The sequence below is a fragment of the Myotis brandtii genome, unplaced genomic scaffold (assembly GCF_000412655.1).
Source record: "Myotis brandtii unplaced genomic scaffold, ASM41265v1 scaffold344, whole genome shotgun sequence".
Classification (NCBI taxonomy): domain Eukaryota; kingdom Metazoa; phylum Chordata; class Mammalia; order Chiroptera; family Vespertilionidae; genus Myotis; species Myotis brandtii.
Genome location: NW_005363247.1, coordinates 6119445 through 6140156, shown reverse-complemented (window position 1 = coordinate 6140156; position 20712 = coordinate 6119445). Strand labels below are relative to the sequence as shown.

The following is a 20712-nucleotide window of genomic DNA, read 5'->3' as shown; positions in this document are numbered from 1 at the left end:
GACAGACATGAGCAGAGCAAGGATGATGGGACAGATACAGAAACTAGATGCCTAGCAAAGGGCAAAACTGGGAAGACAAGAACCTTGCCCCCAGAGAAAACTTTCCTCCCCTAGCTTATTGCCGGTCATGTGGTTTAGATCCTCCCGCCCTGACCTTTTCCTCCCTAAAGATAGCATCTAGGCCTCAGTTGTATTTCGGCTCCAGGGCTAGAAAAGCAGCAAAACCAGTAAAGTGATGCCATAGCTACCTCAGGACCAGCTACATTGACTATTAAACCTCTGCCCTGGTGCTGACCAATCAGTGGAGACCACAACCCTGAAAGATCACACCCTCCCCTGAGACTTCCCCTAAGATTTCCACTTACAAGAGAGAGAAATACACTCAGAGTGAAGGGCCCAGTGTGCACTCTTCCCAGGGGAGCAGGCTCACCCCATTCCCTTTCTCCTTCTTTAGGGACCCCATGAGACTTGCAACCAGGGGAGCATTGGGCAGCGGCAGCTTGTCCCGAGCTAACCCCCTGAACCTGTCACCAAGGCCCCCTTTTCTCTGACTTCTCAGTGAGCCAAAGCAGCCCAGCCTAGGCTCTCCTGTTGCTTTTTCTATGCTCTTCCTTGTTTCACTGTCCTAAATATATTTTTAGCTGCAGCCAATAAATTCTTTCTTATTTTGCTATACTTTGTCTCTTGATTGAAATCTTTCCTTCAAGAAAACAAGAGCCAAGGTCTCGTGGTCTCATCGGTAACACTATCAGTCATCAAAATATTTTATAAGCACTATTGTATGTCCAAAAATAACATATCCCTAAATAAAATAGTTCATACACTGTACCAACTCATCCTTCTTAATCTGTCCCATTGCCCTGACCCTACATGTTCACATAGCACTTCTCACCATGTGATCTTTTATAAAATCTGTTGATGTGTTTCTGAAATGTACCTTCCCCACCCGAATAAAACTCCGTAAAGGAAGGGACTTTCACTTGTTGCAGCTATATCCCAAGCTTCAACTGCAATGCTTCTTACTTACCAAACATTCAATAAATATATATGGAATGAATGGATGAATAACTCTTTGATAGTGGGAAAAATGCATATCTATAAAAAGTAGCAAATTTAAGTTTTAGTTATCAGGGAGGAGATTTTTTTTTGCCTTTTTCATATATGAATAGGGCCTGGGTATTAGGCATTAACAATTCTGAGGTTATCATTTCCAGGTTAGTTTGTGGGTAAGAGTGGAAGGAAGGTGTTAAATTCTTTCTGCAACTGCCTTTGTTCACAGTGGTCTGTGAGGCTTTGTGATTTCCTTTGCAGTGCTGGGTTACAGTGAGAAGCAGCAGGATGTTTATAAGTTCTCTCTGAGGGGTGCTGTTTTGTTCAGTTTTCAAACTACAGAAAAGTGTGGAAATTAGGTCACACCTCATGAACTTTAACAAAACACTCTACCCAGCTTACTAATACCCTAGTTCTTCTATTGCTATATTTCATTTTTCCTAAAAGTGGGAATTATTGGTTTTGATTTAGTATCACATCTTGAGGTAGGTTTTTCCCTTTATTTTGAAGTAACTAACATGTTTTTTATTCTTGTTCCTCAGAATGGACTGGGGAGATGAATATTCCCATAATTCCTTTGACCTACATTGTTTGTTAAATTCATTTCCTGGAGACTTGGAGTTTAAGCAGATCTTCAGTGATATTGATGAAAAGATAGAACAAAATGCTGCAAGGTAAATATTGCTAATTAATTAAAACAAGTTAGTTCCATGTTTAATTTACACATACGTTACCTAATCTAGTTTTATTGTTTTCTACTGTTAGATAATTTTAGGTTTTCATTGTCATTAACTTTGCTGGAAGAAAAAAAAATGATGAGACTTTCCTCCCTAAAATTTAATGTGATTTTTCTTATCTGATTAGTACTATATATATATATATATCGGCATTGACTTTGTTATCGGTGGAAGTGGAGTTCTTGGGATGCCACAAGGAAAAGAATTTTCTGAGGTCCCTCCTGAGGATGGGGACTCATGGAAAGCTTTATTGATGATGTAAAATTAAGGGGTTCCCTTCGAAAGTCCCATCTCTGTCTGTCTTGCCATGGAAGAAGTCCAGTCTTGTCTTCAGCAGGGCCAGAATGAAAGCCACTGCACAGAATTTCTGCTCCATATTAAAGTCCAGTCCAGCATCCTGCGTGCCATGTTGCTGCTTATGGCCATATGACTACTGTAGGCGAGCGCATGAACACAGGGCGAGTGCGGTCCACAGAGCAAGAGGGAGCACAAGAAGAAGAAAAGGAAACTCTTTGTCTGGGGATTTTACCCTTCCAGGATTTTGTGCACTTGCAGTAGCTCCATCCTCTCAGCTAATGATCTTCTCCCTGGCTAGTCTGAGGTGACCTTCCTACGTCACTTCAACTTCATTGCACATGCGTCCATCTCCCCTTGTGCCATGCGATTCACAGGGAATGAACCAGTGATTCCCTGGGGAGCATAAAACTATGGCTTTCTGGTGAAGCTGCCCAGATGACCATGCTAGATAGGACAATAACACCTTCAAATAGATAAAGTTTATTGAATTGCTATTAATGATTTCTTAGATTTTGCCAATATTGTTGGCCTGGATTTTTTAATATGTTTAGAGTTAAACATTGTTCTTTGATGGCTAAGCACAAAAATTTTAAATTAAGGTATTAAAATAAAATAATAGTATAAAGTCATGGATTGCTTGAGTTGCTGAAAACAGAATGTTAAAAATAAATTATTTATATGTAATGTTTGTCATTTTAACTCTCTCACTTACTTTGGGAGGCTAGTGACTACAGAGAATTGTTATGCCATATCAGTCTTCATTACCTACTTCAAAAGTGTTACCAAACACTGAGGGAAGCTAGGGCAGCTAAGTAGTTTCCCATTAATACATGTACTTTGCTAGAATAGACTTTGTCTTCATATGTATTTCTGGACTCTTGAGTCAGTTTACTTATTTGAATCTTTTTGGTCAAAGATTCTAATAATTCCCCTAATGTAGGTTATAAATATGAAGCCACAGTAAAAATTTCTATTGTAGAATGATAACATAGTATTTCCTTCTTAAAAATTTAAGGTATAGTTATATTGAATTGTCAAAGAACTGAACCAAGCAAGTGAAATGTTCCTATAATTTTTTCCTCAAGTTTTATATGAGAATGTGGTTAATTTTTTTATCATTATATAAATGTGCATAGATAACAAATTCAAAAGATAGCATACCCACTGAAATTAGGCTCCTACACTTCCACAGAAACTGGGAGATACAGGAGCTATCTCCTTGGTGTTTGCATTTGGAAAAGATGGCTCCCAGGTTCTTGAGATAGTCCTGGCTTGGAAAGTTGTCAAAAGGCCTATCTAGTCTTCCAAGGGATACATGTCAAAGAGATGGAAAAGTGCTTATAATTACAAGTTTCTCAGGTAAATGCTTTTAAAACAGGAATGGAGGGAAATCTTTGTTCTTATTTAAAGCAGAGAGAATTAAGTCTCTTATTTTTAACTTGTATTTGCCCTTACACTATATGTATATTTTTAATTTAAAAATTATACCCTTATATTCTATGTCACAGTTGATGAATATAATGTTTTGTTGTTGTTAATCTTCACCCAAGGATGTTTTTTCATTGATTTTTTTAGAGAGAGTGGAAGGGAGGAAGGGAGTGGGGGAGAGAGAGAGATATGAGAGAGACAAATCCATTGGTTGCCTTCTGCACTTGCCTCAATCAGGCTTGAGATCGAACCTGCAACCTAGGTACGTGCCCTTGGCCAAGAATCAAACCTGCAGCCTTTTGGTGCCTGGGCCAGCACTCCAACCACTGAGCAACACCAGCGAGGGTTATGAATATAATTTTTAAATTTAGCATGTATATGACTTAACCATCCTATAATGTATGTTATAACCTATGTTATATATAAATATAAAATAAAATAGCTATATTGAACTTTAGTTAATTATATACGTAGATAATTTATATATTTATATATTACATGACAGAGTTTCTAACTCAAAAGAAATTATAAGTGAAAATAGGTTAATAAGTCACTTACATAAATTTCAGAGATGGTTATATTAAAACAAATTTTTAATATTTTTAAAAAGATAACCTTTATTCATAATAGCATTTATATTCCCTCAAAACAAAACCAGCCACTGAACTCTGATGCTTTTGTTGTAGACTGCTTCAATTTTATTTGCTAACCCATCTGTAGTCAATTTCCCTCCTAGTCAATAAGAAATCATATTTAGAAGTAAAACAGTGATTAAAATACTGTATTTGCATTCATAAATTGTTATGCAGGTCAAAACTCAGATGTTGGTATTAAAAAGAAAATATGACAAGTAATATAAGGATATAATTTTTAAATTAAAATATTTTATTGTCCATATATTAAAACAAACCTTGAGCAGAACCACCTCCAGTGACCATTGATCTTTACAGCGCATAAAATAAGGGAGTAGCTGTATGTACTGTATGCTACATTTAGAATCAAGTCTATTTTTCATCAAATTCAATTATGTTTTTATTATACTCTAGAGAATAAACATAATAGTATAGGGTATATATATTTTTAAAAATAAAATACTGAATAATAACTATAGTTCAGAAGAGTGTAAATCATTTATGCACTCATTTATTGCCTTCTAACAGAATAGCTTTTAGAAAATTGTATGTCATGACGAATCAGTTATGCCACACTTACAATGCAGTAGTTGAATTACCTTTGGCATTTTTTTATTTGAACACTTCTATTTATCTCTCAATGGTGTACATTGAATAAGTAATGTGCATCTCCATGATATGGGTTTTCCCAATACTTTTTAAAGAAAAAAAATCATTAGTAATTCATTTTTAAATACGGTATTTTTATTTCCTCTTTAATTTTTAAAGTTGTATTTCTAACAGTCACCATGAATTCTAAGTGTGAATTCCTTTCTTCTTAATGTCATCAGGTTTTATGAGCCACAGGGTCTATGCTTCCCCAAAGCAGTGATTCACCAGAATGGACCAGAGTGCCCGAAGGTCACTGAACCTTCACCTGACCTTTAAGAAGCTGTCATTCTCTCAGATCGTTTTCACTTACATCCTTGGTTCTATTCAAGTCAGAGCTAGGTGGCTCTTAGGTCTGACCGTGGAAATCAGTGAGAGTGAAACATTTACTTTCAACACAGATCAAAATTGGGGAAAAGAGGCTAAATAACTGACCAAAGAGGAATATATGAATGTTGTACTCACAGACTCAGTGAGTTCAGTAACTGAAAAGTGCAAACACAGTGAAATATTTTTTTAACCAAAGGACTTGTATGTATGCATAGAAACATAACCAATGGACATAGACACTAGCGGGGTGAGGGAATGAGCGGGGGAGGGGGGCAATGGGGGGATAAGGACACATATGTAATATCTTAATAAAGAAAAAAAAATTAATTAAAAAACTGGAAAAAATATATTTTTTAAGCTGAATGGACCTTATTAGTTTAACAAGATATTGGGGTATAGAAGTTCTCTTGGGCTCACAAGTGACATAGGACAATTTTTCTCTTCTTAATGTGCAGTTGAACAGATAAAATTGTATCATTAAAAGTTTATGTTACCTTCTATTTTGTAATTATAGACAATCTGTGTGAACCTCACAGGACATCAGTTTTGCTGGTCCTGGTACAAGATTACTTTTTTTTTATGTAAAGAAAAAACAAATGCTGCCATCGATAATATTTGTCTGAGTCCAGGAGCTCTGTTGTGGGAGTGGGGTGGGGGTGGTATTAACTTTTTGTGACAGAATATTGGATACATGGCTTCTATAAATTTAACCACGCTTATTCATAGAAGATACCTATTCCGTAGATTACACTTACTTCTCACATAATACTTCAGTGTTTGTACTTATATATGAAAATTTTCTTTAGACTTTCCACATGATGGCATAAAGGTCTAAAAGTAACCAAAACAAATCTTCAAATATGCTATCAACTTTGGGTTTGTCATGGCATAACCACAAATCTGCCAGTGGACACACACACACATTAATATAATTTATGACCAAAGAAAATTATGTTAATGAGATATATCCACACCGTTCCTTGAAGCTGTAGTACATCCTTTTTCTTTGCTGTGGAGTATTCCATTCTACAGTTTTGTTGTTTCAAGTCTGGGGCTATTCTAAAAAATCTATTTTAATGTTTAAATTTCTCATGCTATAAAAATAATCTTCAATCTGTGCCATGATACTGCTACCCTGATTTTAAAAATAAAAATGTGAACTTTCCATGAAAGCACCCATATATGTTTTCCAAAACGTTTACATAAATTTCTCATAATTTTTGCCATTAAAACCTATTTTTTTCCTTTTAACTATTTTGTGACTGAATAATAAAGACTGTGTGTTTTAAATCATGAAGTGTTTTATAAAAAGCTTAAGTTTTAAGATTTTATGTCTCTTCTCTTTTTCTGTTTCTCTCCTTATCCTCAACTGCACCAGCCTGATATTAATAGGCTCTTGTGCTAATGTTGTTTTAAAATATGTTTGTTTAATTGTAGGACATCTCAATCCTTTGGTAGTATGATGGTGCATATATACATACACACATATATATACATGCACATATACATACACATATGTGTGAGCATAAATGTAGTTGTGAGCATAAACAAATTCTTATTTTTTTATTATCCAAATAAATATAGTTTTAAAGTGACATGGCAGTAAGATTAAATATTCAGCACTGAATTTTCAGGGGTCAGGGTATTCGAACTACGTGATTCAATTAATTCTCTTAAAACATTAAGACCCTTGCATATAATCTCTTTTTACAAGGAGAAGCCTTTTCTTTACCTCCCACAGGTACATTTAGTGGCTTCTCCTCTGCATTCCCTTAACACGTTATACATAACTCTTATCAAGTCTTACTGTATTATAGTTATTTATTTACATGTCTCTCTCACTAGACAGAATTCCTTTAGGGATGGGACCATGTCTTATTCATGTTTTCCTCTCTAGATTACAGTGCCTAACACATACTCACCGTTTAGTTAATGTTTGTCAACGATGCCTTCATTCAGTAAGTAATTTTTATATTCAAGGAACCTAGGTGTGAACACTGAATGAGAACATTACCACAGGTCCCTTTTTAAAAAGCATACTGCATATTGCATTTAAAAATGTTTTATAAATTGATTACATACAGCCTCTCAGTAATGCATCCACTTGCACACATCATTAACTTGGATAATTCTGAGTCATTATAATTAAAGAACTTTGGGGTTCAAATTTATTAAGAAATATTGAGACATGAAAAGGCATATAAAGTACTATAATAAACATTCATACACCCACTATTCAGTTTAAGGACTAAAACATTACCAGTACTGCTAAAGCTCATTGTATACCTCTAACCAATCTCATTCCACTTCCATCCCCACCCTGGATTTGGTGATGTTGGTCATGCCAACACATTGCCCTACACTTTTACCACCTATACTTATAATCCTGAATACTGTGTAGCACTTATGTCATAGTTTCAATCTATTATATGGATAGTATCACAATGTGGTATTCATTGGTACCATTTTCCCCTCGACATTTTATTTGTTAGATTCAGCAATGTTGATAACGGTATTTCTACTATTCTATGGTTCTATTCTGATGAATTAATATAATTCACCATTCTCCTGTTGATGGATATCTAGGATATTTTCAGTGGCTTAAATATTACAAATAATTTTAAAAAGATGCTTTAAAACATCTTTGTGTGAATGTCCTTGGCGCGAATTTGGAGATTTAAACTATTTAAGGAAGAGATTCTACTTCTGTTTTAGACTTTTTACATTTTTGGCCTAATGCTTGGGAACTAACAATAAACATGCTAATTAGATTTATATTTGTGTGGTTAATTTTTCATGACTAACCTTGCTTCTAAAGAAAACTTGAAGCAACTTACAATTAAATAGAAAACACTTAAAATAAAGTCAAGTTCCATGTTTTTTGGAAAACCTAGAGTAAAATCTGTATCCTCTAAGTCTAAGGTCTGTAGACCTCCTCCCACCCAAGATTACTATCCCCATATTACTGTCATACATAAAAATATTACTACTGTATAAAAAATGTTACCTCTTAGATGTTGAAAATTAATTTTATAAAATTATAAAATTCTTTATTGTTTAAAGTATTACATATGTCTCCTTTTTCCCCCATTGACCTCTCCCCGGCCACTCCCACCCCCCAGCACATGCCCTCACCCCGCTACTGTCTGTGTCCATTGGTTATGCTCATATGCATGTGTACAAGTAGTACTTTGGTTAATCTCTTACACGCCCCCACACACACACCTTCCCTCTGAGGTTTGAAGGTCTGTTTGATGCTACTCTGTCTCTGGATCTATTTTTGTTCATCAGTTTATGTTGTTCATTATATTCCACAAATGAGAGAGACATGTGATATTTATCTTTCTCCCGTTGGCTTATTTTGCTTAGCATAATGCTTTCCAGTTCCATCCATGCTGTTTCAAATGGTAAAAGTTCCTTCTTTTTTATAGTAGATGTACCACAGCTTTTTAATCCTCTCATCTGCTGATGGGCACTTAGGCTATTTCCAAATCTTAGCTATTGTAAATTGTGCTGCTATGAACATAGGGGTGCATATATCCTTTCTGATTGGTGTTTCTGTGATTTCAGAGAGGAAGGGAGAGGGAGAGAAACATCAGTGATGAGAATCACTGATTGGCTGCCTCCTGCACGCCCCACACTAGGGATCGAGCCCATAACCCAGGAATGTGCCCTGATTAGAATTGAGCCCAGGACCCTTCAGTCCGCACCCTGACGTTCTACCCACTGAGCAAAACCTGTGTCTGGTTCCCATTCTTCCAAGCACCTGGAACCCTCTCTCATGCATTAGACCAAATGGAAACAATAAAACTTTTTCCAGGGGGAAAAAAAGGATGGCCGGCAGAGTCTGTTTCCGGCCCTGGCTAGTTTGGCTCAGTGGATAGAGCATGGGCCCATGTACTGAAGGTCCCGGGTTCGAATCAGCTTAAGGGCAGATACCTCAGTTGCTGGATCCCTGGCACTGGTTGGGGCCCGTACAGGAGGCGACCAATAAATGTGTCTCTATCACATCAACATTTCTGTCTTTCCCTCTCCCATCCGAAAATCATCCTCCAGTGAGGATTAACCAAAAAAAATAAAGTGTGGCCCAGCCGGTGTGGCTCAGTGGTTGAGTGTTGACCTATGAACCAGGAGGTCACTGTGAGATTCACGGTCAGGGCACATGCTGGGGTTGCGGGCTTGATCCCCAGTGGGGACCATGCAGGACGCAGCACATCAACGATTCTCTCAACATTGATGTTTCTCTCTCTCCCCCCTTCTCCCTTTCTGAAGACAATAAAAATGTTTTTTAAAAAAGATATGGGGAGGAAAGAAGAACTTGGAAACGCGGGCAGAGGCCTTAGTATCAGGCTGATATTAAGATCTTATCTTAGCCCTAACCGGTTTGGCTCATTGGATAGAGCGACGGCCTTCAGGCTGAAGGGTCCCAGGTCCTTGGTTGCGGGCACATCCCCAGTAGGGGGTGTGCAGGAGGCAGCTGATCGATGTTTCTCTCTCATCGATGTTTCTAACTCTCTATCCCTCTCCCTTCCTCTCTGTAAAATATCAAAAATAAAATATATTTTAAAAAGCAACTTTGTACACTATGACCAAGTGGGATTTATTCTGGGGATGCAAGGATGGTATATTATCGGCAAATCAATGAACGTGATACATCACATAAACAAATTGAGAGAAAAAAATCACATAATAATTTCGATTGATGCAGAAAAAGCATTTGACAAAATCCAACACCTTTTCTTAATAAAAACTCTCAACAAAGTGGGAATCGAGGGATCATACCTCAACGTAATAAAAGCCTATATGACACACCTATAGCCAACATCATACTCAATGAGCAAAAATTAAAACCATTTCCCCTAAGAACAGGATTAAGACATGGATGCCCACTTTCACCATTTCTGTTTGACATAGTACTAGAAGTACTAACCATAGTGATCAGACAAGAAGAAGAAATCAAAGGCATCCAAATTTGAAAAGAAGAAGTAAAACTGTCATTGTTCACAGATGACATGATATTGTACGTAGAAAACCCCAAAGACTCCATCAAAAAGCTACTCGACTTAGTAAATGCATTTGACAATGTAGCAGGATACAAAATGAACACCCAGAAATCTATAGCCTTTTTATACACCAATACTGAACTCACTGAAAGAGAAACTAAAAAAACAATCCCATTTACCATTGCAACAAAAAAATTAAGATACCTAGGTATAAACTTAACTAAGGAGGTAAAAGACCTGTACTCAGAATGCTACAGGACATTGAAAACAGAGATAGAAGAAGACATAACAAATGGAAGAATATACCGTGTTCATGCATTGGTAGATTCAACATCATTAAAATGTTCATACTACCCAAAGCAATCTATAGATTCAATGCAATCCCCATTAAAATACCAATGGTAATTTCACAGACCTAGAAAAAACTCAAAAATTCATACGGAATAAAAAAAAAAAAGATCCCGAATAGCTGCAGCAATCATGAGAAAGAAGAACAAAGTTGGAGTGATCTCAATACCAGATACCAAGCTATATTACAAATACACTGTTCTCAAAACTGCTTGGTTTGGGCACAGACATATAGATCAATGGAACAGAACAGAGAACTCAGAAATCGACCCAAGCCACTATGCTCAATTAATTTTTAATGTAATTTTTACCTCAATTAAGGAAGATAAATTGTCAGACTACATACAAAACATTCATTTTAAATTTTGAAAATATTTCTTTTGTATAATAATCAGGCAATAAATCTTTAGACTTCAAACAATTGCACTTTGAAAATAAGACCGTGGTGAATGGCAGAATAAGATGTTTAGCCAACAACAAAAAAAAAAACCAAAACAAAAATCAGGTGCAGATGAGTTCTGACATTTTAAAATTTGTGACAAAATACTTTTAAAAGACAGCTCAACTGTCTTAGTTTCTATCAATGAGGGAGGTCCTCTGAAATGCAACTGCTCGGTCTCGTTATCAGTGCTTGGACAAATTACTAAAATGTCTAGCCCTCTATAGGCTTTACTATATTTATAAATTGTAGTTACTGGCCTCTACCCAGAGTCAGAGGTTAGAGATTAGCCCAAGAGCTGAGTCCTTATTGAAACAGATTTAGGTAGACTAACCACTGAGCCTTTCCAATTCACATTGCTGTAATCTATTGGATTTCATCGAATGTGACACATGAGGATGCTATAATAAAGACTGATAAAGGGTTTCTAGAGTCAAGGTGCATGTTTAGGGCATTGTGTTTCTTAGTCCATAGAAGTTGTTAGGAAAGTTAAGAAAATATATTCCGATCTCAAGTCAGACTTAGAACTGGCATCCCTGAATAAGGCTGTTTCATGAGGAAATTGAGTACCCTGTGGTCAAAGGAAGTGCTGTTTTTCTCGTAAGTTCTTTGTTTTCATGAAAAGGCTCTCTGGATCACAGAGTGTATTTGTTTCAAGATCATTCAATTTAAATTCACTCATGTTCAGAAGTCTCCTGAAAAGCCTTCCTTCAAGTTTTATAGTGAATGTTTTATAGGCAACACATACCTGATGAATTTTGAAAAGTCATTCATATGCCATTAATTTTAATAATCAGAGCTGGGTTTCCAAAGCCTACATGGTTCTGTCATATGGCATCTGTAATTAATAACAATGCTATTTTAAAAACAGTAAGAATATTTTAATAACAAATCTTTCTTAACACTATTAAGAGGCAAATGCTTAGCTGTAAATTATGGGTTGAGGAGATTCAGCTTCAAATGAATTTTCCTTTTTTTTTTTTTTTTTTTTAAGCTTTCTTGCAGTTTAGATATGCTGCCATCAGGTGGTAGTAATATGTCACATCCATGTGGCTCCACAGATGACATTCTGCTTAAGGTCACCAGTTTAACCCACAAAGATTTATAATCATGAATGTACAGATTTTTATATAAAAAATAAAACATAGTATATCTATTTCATATCAGAGCTAAGGATACTTTGAATGAAACTTTAAAAACTGGTATATATTGGAAGGTTCAATTGGATACATTTTCTCTGTTCCTAGTTTGTTTAAATAATGAAGATTTAGAAAACAGAAAAATAAAATTAAAAGCACCAAATTTTATAATTCAAAGATAATTGCTTTAACCTGTTGTTTCATTTCCTTGTAGTCTTTTTTAATTTGCAATTTTCAGTATGTTTTTGTTTTTTGGAGTAGAGTTCAATGGCAGGAAGAGGTACTTAGCTATCGTAAGAGTGTATATACAGCATATATATTTTTCAACTTTTAAAATGACAAGCTCATGGCATCTGCTTTGTGACCTCTTAGTATTCCATTTATTGAAGTTTTTCATAATTTTATATAGTCATTGCCTATTAGTAGACAATGTACATTTCTGGTCTTCAGCCATTAAGAGTATTTTGTCTCTGCCTTTTATCCACTGCCTATCAAGAAGACCATTATTTCATTGTATCTATACTTCATATTTATTTTAACACAAAAGAATTTCTAATTTATCTCTGAGCAGCTAAATATCTAGTATTTCCTCTATTGCATTTGAAATGAAACTTCCAGAAAATTTGAACTTTCAGTTTCAATTATGATTGAAAATATATAGTCTCTTTGTTTTTATTTTCATATCATATGAATGTTTTATAATTTTATAAATTGTATGCAATCAGGTACCACATATAAACGTTTCAGGGCATGTGATATTATGAGATGAAGCTATTACCTACTTTCTACCAAAATAATTTTTTCTTTTCTTTTTTATAGCATAGAACATTGCATTAAAGAAATACAGTCCGAAGTCAACAAACAATGTCCAGATGTGCAGTTGCAGACAACAACTGACTGTTTTGAATGGTTAAATAACTATAATTATAATTCATCCAAGTCACCTTCTATTCCCCATGGAGATTTGATAAAATTTCTCAAAACACTGGTACAAAATATATATATATATCTTTGCTTTATAGTGGAGTGGGATGGGTGAACAAGGAATTCAATTTATTCAATTTCTATTTGTAAATAATATTTATTTTAGTGACCATATTAGCTTGGCCTTTCTAGGGGTTGGGGCTTATGTTTTGTTTTGTTATTGTATCCCCAATGTAATCCAGTGAACTATTTGGGTTTTTTTCTATGATTTTTATCAATAAAATGAAGTTTTATATAAGTGGAGATTAAACATAACTCTTGGTTGATTTATAATGTAACGTATACCACAAAGTATATATCTACCACAATTGTTTACCAGAAAAGTTTATATTTATTACATTTTGTGTTCCTTCAATACCATTTTCTCTGAGCTCGTTATTAAGCATAATCAGATCACAATTGATTGCATCTATTAAGTAGCCTTGTCTTATCATTCCCTTCATCCTTAACCTGCAGGTATGCCCAGTTATTTTCAATCAAGGCAGCAATTTATATGAAGCCACTGTTAATTGGTAGAGAATTATTACATTGGTAATTTCTTGATACTGACAACCCTCTATGTTAAATAAGATTTTGTAGTCTTCAATAAAAACATTTATTTTATGACTCCTGTATCCACAAAGGTGGTTAGCTTGCAAAAACTATTTCCCAAGAAACAGCACAAGTGTTAGAAAGCAGTATTTCCATAGCTATGGTTTTGATTTAATTTAGGGAAAAAAGGGGGCACCGTTTTTGTCTAAACATCAAACATTGACTAAGGCAGATGTGGAAAATATCTTGAGGTTGTAGATGGCTTAGGATGATAGAATCAGATGAAAATAGTTTTTGGCTGTTGTTATTATTGCAGATGTCTCTTTAATGTTTAACAAGTAATAAATGAAAGAGAAAGGAAGACTATGTGCCCCGAAGCCTTATTCTTTTAAGAAAATCCTCTCACCCATTATCTCTTGAAGGTGGAGCCTTGAAGAATAAATATGGATATAGTTATTCCTTTAATTTCTATTAAGAGGCATGTGTATTGAATTTCATTAATATTGATGTAATAATGCTTTCTCATTTAATTAAAAGCAAAAGCTTTTAATTATCTTTTAATCTGTCACACATAAGTCATTCTGTATTCACTGCAGGGCAAAGGCTGCCTTAGTTTTGCTCAAATTCATTAGACTGATAGACTTATTTGAGATCTAGGTTTTTTTCACATAATTGATCATGTTATTTTGAGGAAAGAGCACATTATTAAAACAGATCCAGATTAAAATGACCTTATTATCAAGTTTTTACATGATAAAGTTGTCAATCATTTGTCCAGCATTTTTCATACAAATATTTTTTCATAGAAAATTTTCTATTTATTACTTATCTAGCTGTTTAAATAAGAAACAGAGGTCCTCATTATAGCAATTATCCTGAAGTTATTTTCAAAATGTAAGCAATCATACTAAATACATATTTTAAACCTCTGTAATCTATTATACTTGATCAAATATTTACAGTTATTGACCACCCTCTATTTTAAATGAGAAACCCAAGATTGCAGCACTAATATGATTCACTTGCTTTATAGAATTTTCTAAAATACTGATGTCCTGGACTCTAAGGACATTTCTTTTTCCGTAAGTATCAAAAGAACTCAATCCATGGAGAAGAAAGAGAAGGTGCCGAAAGGCCAATACACTTTATGGCTCCATGGAGGGTAGCAGGTTGAACGGGGGACAAGGAGAACAAAGCTGGGGATTCATGCTGGATTCTACACTTTATTGTATGTGATGTTTAGAAAGTCACTTAACATGCACTTCAGTGTCCTTATCTGTAGATTGGGATTTTAAATATCTATGCTACATTTCCATAATGAATAAGATAGAGACTGTATAGAAAAGTGCTTTTAAAATGTTTGTTTTTATTGATTTCGGGAAGAAGAAGGGAGAGAGGGAGAGAGATAGAAACATCAATGATGAGAGAGAATCATCGGTTTGCTTCTCCCTGCACACCCACTACTGGGAATTGAAGCCAGCAACCCGGGCATGTACCCTGACCAGGAATCCAACTGTGACCTCCTGGTTCAAGGGTCAACACTCAACTACTGAGCAACACTGGCCAGGCAAAAAAGTGCTTTTTATATAATAAAATACAATATTAAATCAGACATTACAGTGCTTAGAATGACTGAAAGCACATTCCTGGAGTTTGTCCAGGAGTTGTAATCTGTGGTATCTTTGTCAATAAAAATTTCAAAAACTTCCTGATTTTATGCCATTTGAACCTTGCTTCCATTTTTCTTGCAATCGGCTTGTTGCTACCTAGAGAATATAAGCTAATTTCAGTATTAACTGAAATACACATAATTAGGGAAGTCATCATGTAAAGGGAATGTGTACATGTAAAATTTAAAGTCCAGAAAGTAATTTTTTTGTCCCTTTACTTTTCATAATTACACCTACCATTGTTTTCTCTCAGCATGAAAAGTATAATGAAATTCTCTCATAGCATCTTTTGGGGAATGATTCTGAGAGTATTGTTTCCCTATTTTGACTTAGTTATTTCTTTGGAGAGAATTGAAATTTTCTCAGATTAATTTCCAAAGTAAAATCTTTCTTGACATGGCTCTCACAGAGGAATTTAAATGAAAGTTAAAGTCTTTAAATGTGTTAAATTTTATTTCTCAGGATGGCAGCTATTAGTAACCCCTGGGCACATACTATATTTAAAGGTCTCCATTTTCATGTTCATTTGGAGTTTTATAATAAGTACACTCATTCAGGCATGAAAATTATCCACCAGCAACTAATTAGGGTGTGATCTTGAGCTTATTTTAGGAATACACTTCAATTGATATTTTACTATAGGTTTTTCTTTAGAATTTTTGAGCTGCAGTTTTTATACTGCCTACATTATATCAGTGGTGGATAACAATGAAGGCTAAAATCTATATGTCTAGAAATGTAATTGAAAATATAGTTCATCCTCTGGGCTTTGCAAATTTAAACAATTCATAAAGCTAACACTCTAAAATGTCTGACCTGATTAAATGTCAAATGCAAAAATAAAAAAAAAAAGCCCACCTTGAAGAGCATCAGAGTATTAATTCTAATTTGAAATGAATTATCAAATTTTATATGACTGTAAAAATCTTTTTTCCTGCTACTCCTTTAATTAATCACATTTCTAACATTTTAATTTCCTTCCATTAGCAAGATTTGTTGAAGAATGAACAAAATCAAGAAGAAATGATACTGGATTTACTTTGGGACCTCTCCTGTCAGAGCAGCATTTCATTTCCATCAACTCTAAGTTGGACATCTTTCCACTTCCTCTCTAGGACTTCTCTTCATTCTGTTGAAGATCATTCCTCTATGGATGTAAAGTCTATATGGGATGATATCAGATTACATCTTCGACGCTTCTTAGTGGGCAAATTACAAAGCCATAATGAAATAAACAATTTGCAGCAGAAAATTCTGTTGAAAAATCAGTGCATACAACAACTCTTGTTTCTTTATCCAGAATCAGAAGTTATAGTCAAGTATCAAAATATACAGAATAAACTTCTGCAGAACTGCTTTCCTTCTTATAGCAGGGAATCAAATTTAGACGTAATGGTTCATGGATACCAAAGTACAATGCTTAGGTTATACTCAATGATAGAAGAGGATTTTAACACACTGCATGAAATTTTAGCTCCATCCTCAACAGTGAAATTCATTAAAGAAACCTACCTGGATACTGTTACAGAAGAAATATCAAAATTTCTTGCAAATTTTTGTGAGTTGCAGTTCAAAGAAAGTGCTGCCCGAGTGACTAAAACAAGCAAGAGTTCCAGCAGGCATAGAGGAGCAGTGCATGCTTTGGGTTAGTGATTTTTAATATTTCTGTTTGTCTTAACTTAAGGCTTTTGATATCTTTAATTTTCTAACATTTTTCTATTTAGTTAAACCTAATTGAAAACTTGAAAATAAATATTATGAAATTTATTTACACATTTTTCATATGCATTTCTTTTCTGTAAGTATAGTAATAGAAGTGTTTTCTTTCCTGTTATTTAAATTATTAAAACTAATGGAAATGTAAGACAAAAATATTGCCAATAGGAACTTTGGTTTTTGATTGCATAAATTTTTCAATGAAACTGTGTGTATGTGTGTATATATACAGTGCATATACATATAAACACACACATATCTATATAATGGAAAAGTATTATTTTTAATCCATTGTATCTTCCAAAGCCGAAGTATTATTAGGTAAAAAGAATTATTGAAAATTTGTTGAAATTGGCATTATTTAGAACTGGAGGTTTAAGATTATAATATTTCAGTCAGTCAATTCCAATAAAGAGCTATTATGAAATACTAATTATAAAATTATATATAATTGGTTACAGAGGCATAGCAATTTAACTACAGCTGATTTTAAAAGTTCCTTTAATATTGCTCTAAAATATATAAAAATAAAAGATGATTTGAAAATCCCTAATTTTATTCAAAATAGAGACAAAGGAAAGAAACTATTGTAATGCAATTAACTCTTTCCTGTCATCATTTAAATTTCCCACCAGTGGAGAAAAATCAAGGTAAAAAACATAATTATTTTGAAAATTATGATTAGACATGCTTTTACATAAAACTCAGGTATATTTCTAAATAGGTTTATAAACTATATTTTTTAAGTATTTGAAAATTATCATTTGCTGAATTGCTATCTTTGACTTCATGATCACTTTATACAAATTTATATAGCTCACTATATTTTTGCTTATCTTCCTTAATAAAATGCAAGAGTACCAAATTACTCTGCTATATGAATTTTCAAATAATTTAATGTTTTCTCTTGAAATTTTCTGTTTTCCTCCAGAAGTTGTAACACATCACAGAGTAGAGCTGCATCAGCCAATTTTAGGTGAGGTCAGAACATAAAATAAGTTAATTCAGGAACAGTACAATTTTACTCAAAGCAAATAGATTTTCATTTTAATTAACACAAATTTTAAAAGCACTACATGAGTGTACTTATTTTCTAAATTTCTTATATTCTCTAAAAGAATTTCTGCTTTCTTATAACGTGTTTTCAATGTGAAAGTTTTTTATGTGCTAAAAATAGTTTATAACAGAAGAAAAGATCCATATGGTTGAAAATATGTGTAAGTTATTTGGTGTCTTTAAGGCTGATATTAAGGTGTTTTCCCATTTGTGAGAGAAAACTATGTATGTCGGCTTTAATAACAAAATTTCAAACATTTTCCACAAGTCCAGGTGCACTGATCTTTCTCAAACTCCTTTATCTGAACTTTGGTATAAATCACTTGTTACATGAATGAGTTCCATATGTCAGGCACTGTGCTAAGTACATTACATTCCTTATTATCCTAATTTCATAAACAAGGAAAGCAGCTTAGATTAGCTTGCCCTGGATCATGTTGTACAGAGGCAGAATTCATATGGAGATCTTTATGTCTCTAAGACCTGTGTTATCAACCACTATGCTATTGGACCTTTTCTGAAAGTGTATAACTAAATGCTTGTCATTTGTAAAAAAAAATTTTAAACAGTACTGTTTGGGTGGGCTCCCTGGAAATTCAGTTCAGCTCTATGAGGCAGTTACCATAGCCAGCCATTTAGCAGCTACCAGGTCTAAAGTTCTGAGCTAGACATATTAAGGGAAAGAAAACCAAATGAGTAATTGCCGCTAATGCTGTATAAACTGCTAACCCAGCTCCAAATTGGTCAACATGACTAACATTTGACCCAGTGACCAAATTTTATTTATTAAGGAAATACAGTTTAAAATGAGTAAAATGATAACAATTTATTCATATTTATTAATAAAACTTATGATAATTTATTTTAAATAAAATCTAGATTGGTTTGAATGGGTTGTATGTTATATTATCTTTAATATATGTTTACTAGAGACCCAGTGCACAAAATTCGTGCACTCTGGTGGGGGGGGTGTCCCTCAGCCCAGCCTGTACCCTCTCACAGTCCAGGAGCCCTGCGATTGATTGCCCCAAAGAGGTAAGCCCTGCTCACCCGGCTGGGGCTCCGCGATGGATCACCCCTGCAGCGGGAGGCCCCACCCACCCGCTACAGCCCATCAGTCAGTGGCCTGGGCCTCCCTCTTTGGGGCGATCATTGAGCTCCCCAATTGATCAATCGCTCTGCCAACCAGTGGCCTGGGCCTCCCTCTGCAGGGCACTCATGAGGCAATGGCGCCCCACCCCCCCCACCAATTGCATCGCACCCACCTTGGCTAGCCTGGCACCAGTGCATGTCATAGCATGGTGGTCCAGAAGGTCACCTGGATGGTCATTCTGCTGTTCAGTTGTTCGGTTGATTTGCATATTACACTTTTATTATTATAGATATCTTTATGCTCGCCAAGTCCTTGATATTTTTTCTGAAACTAAAGAAAGACATTCCTTAAGTAACAATAGCTAACATTAATTGGGTCAGACATTGATGTACATTATCATATTTAACCTTTCATTATCTCAACTACCCAACCAGCTAGGTACCATTGTTTATTATTTGTATTGTATGGTGAGAAAACTAAGGCATGGAAATATTAAGTAATTTACTCAAGGTTCCCAAGTGAAGCTAGGATTCAGACTCAGGTCTGTTTTACTCCAGAGACCTTACTCTATGACAGTGTTCTACTGCCTAAAAAAACAGGACGGAAATAGCGCATTCCATTAAAAACACTCTTCTGTGTGCTAACTCTACTTTAGGGTCATCTTTGTTTTACTTTTATCTAAACTATCCTACACTCTTCTCATTTGAAAAATACATAATGCCAATTTGAAAGTTTTTGCTTATAATTCCTATTTTGTGATCTGTTGATATATCTTAAGCTATCCTGGTATGTATGTTAGCCTCTTTGTTTCAAGATTTGTTGAGATATAATTAACATCTAACATTGTATAAGTTTAAGATGCACAGTGTTTTGATTTGATACACTTATATATTGGGAAATAGTTACCATTGCAGCATTAGCTAATACCTCCATCACATCACATAATTGGCATTACTTTTTAGTGGTGAGGAGGACAATTGAGACCTACTCTTTTAACAGCTCTCAAGTCTATAATATACTAGAGGCCTGGTGCATGAAATTTGTGCATGGTTGCGGGGAGGGTCCCTCAGCCCAGCCTGCAATGACGCCAGCATCCCTCACCCCAGGCTCTGGCCAGAGGCCTCTCCCCTCCCTCCACACAGCCGGGGTGCGGATACTGGGCTCGTGTCACCAGGGGCAACGCGAGCCCAGCGTCCTGCACCCAGGGGCCCCTCCCCTCCCTCTGAGCAGCCAAGGAGCGGATGCTGGGCTCGCATTGCCAGGTGACGCCGCCAGCGTCCCGCCCTGGCCGCTATGGGCACCACCATCTTTGTTGAGGAGTGATGGTTAATTTGCATATTACTCTTTTATTAGATAGGACTAGAGGCCCGGTGCACAAAAAATTGTGCACTCGGGGGGCGGGAGAGGGGGGGGGTCCCCCCAGCCCGGCCTGTGCCCTCTCGCAGTCTGGGACCCCTCGGGAGATAACGACCTGCTGGCTTAGGCCTGCTCCCGGGTGGCAGAGGGCAGGCCCAATCCCTAAGTGCAGCCCCTGGTCAGGCTCAGAGCAGGGCCGATTGGGGAGTTGGGGCGCCGCCCCGTCATGCACAGAGCAGGGCGGATAAGGAGGTT

The 20712-nt window shown here is 35.5% G+C and overlaps 1 protein-coding gene across 1 annotated transcript in view; it reads left to right on the top strand.

Moving 5' to 3' along the window:
* KIAA0825 (KIAA0825 ortholog) overlaps nucleotides 1–20712 on the top strand; it is a 365931-nt gene that overhangs the window by 43743 nt on the left and 301476 nt on the right. The window contains exons 3-5 of the mRNA XM_014543966.1: nucleotides 1593–1724; nucleotides 12871–13039; nucleotides 16224–16881. Of these exons, the coding sequence (XP_014399452.1) occupies nucleotides 1594–1724; nucleotides 12871–13039; nucleotides 16224–16881 (958 nt within the window). The 5' untranslated portion in view covers nucleotide 1593. The remainder of the gene's footprint in view (nucleotides 1–1592; nucleotides 1725–12870; nucleotides 13040–16223; nucleotides 16882–20712) is intronic.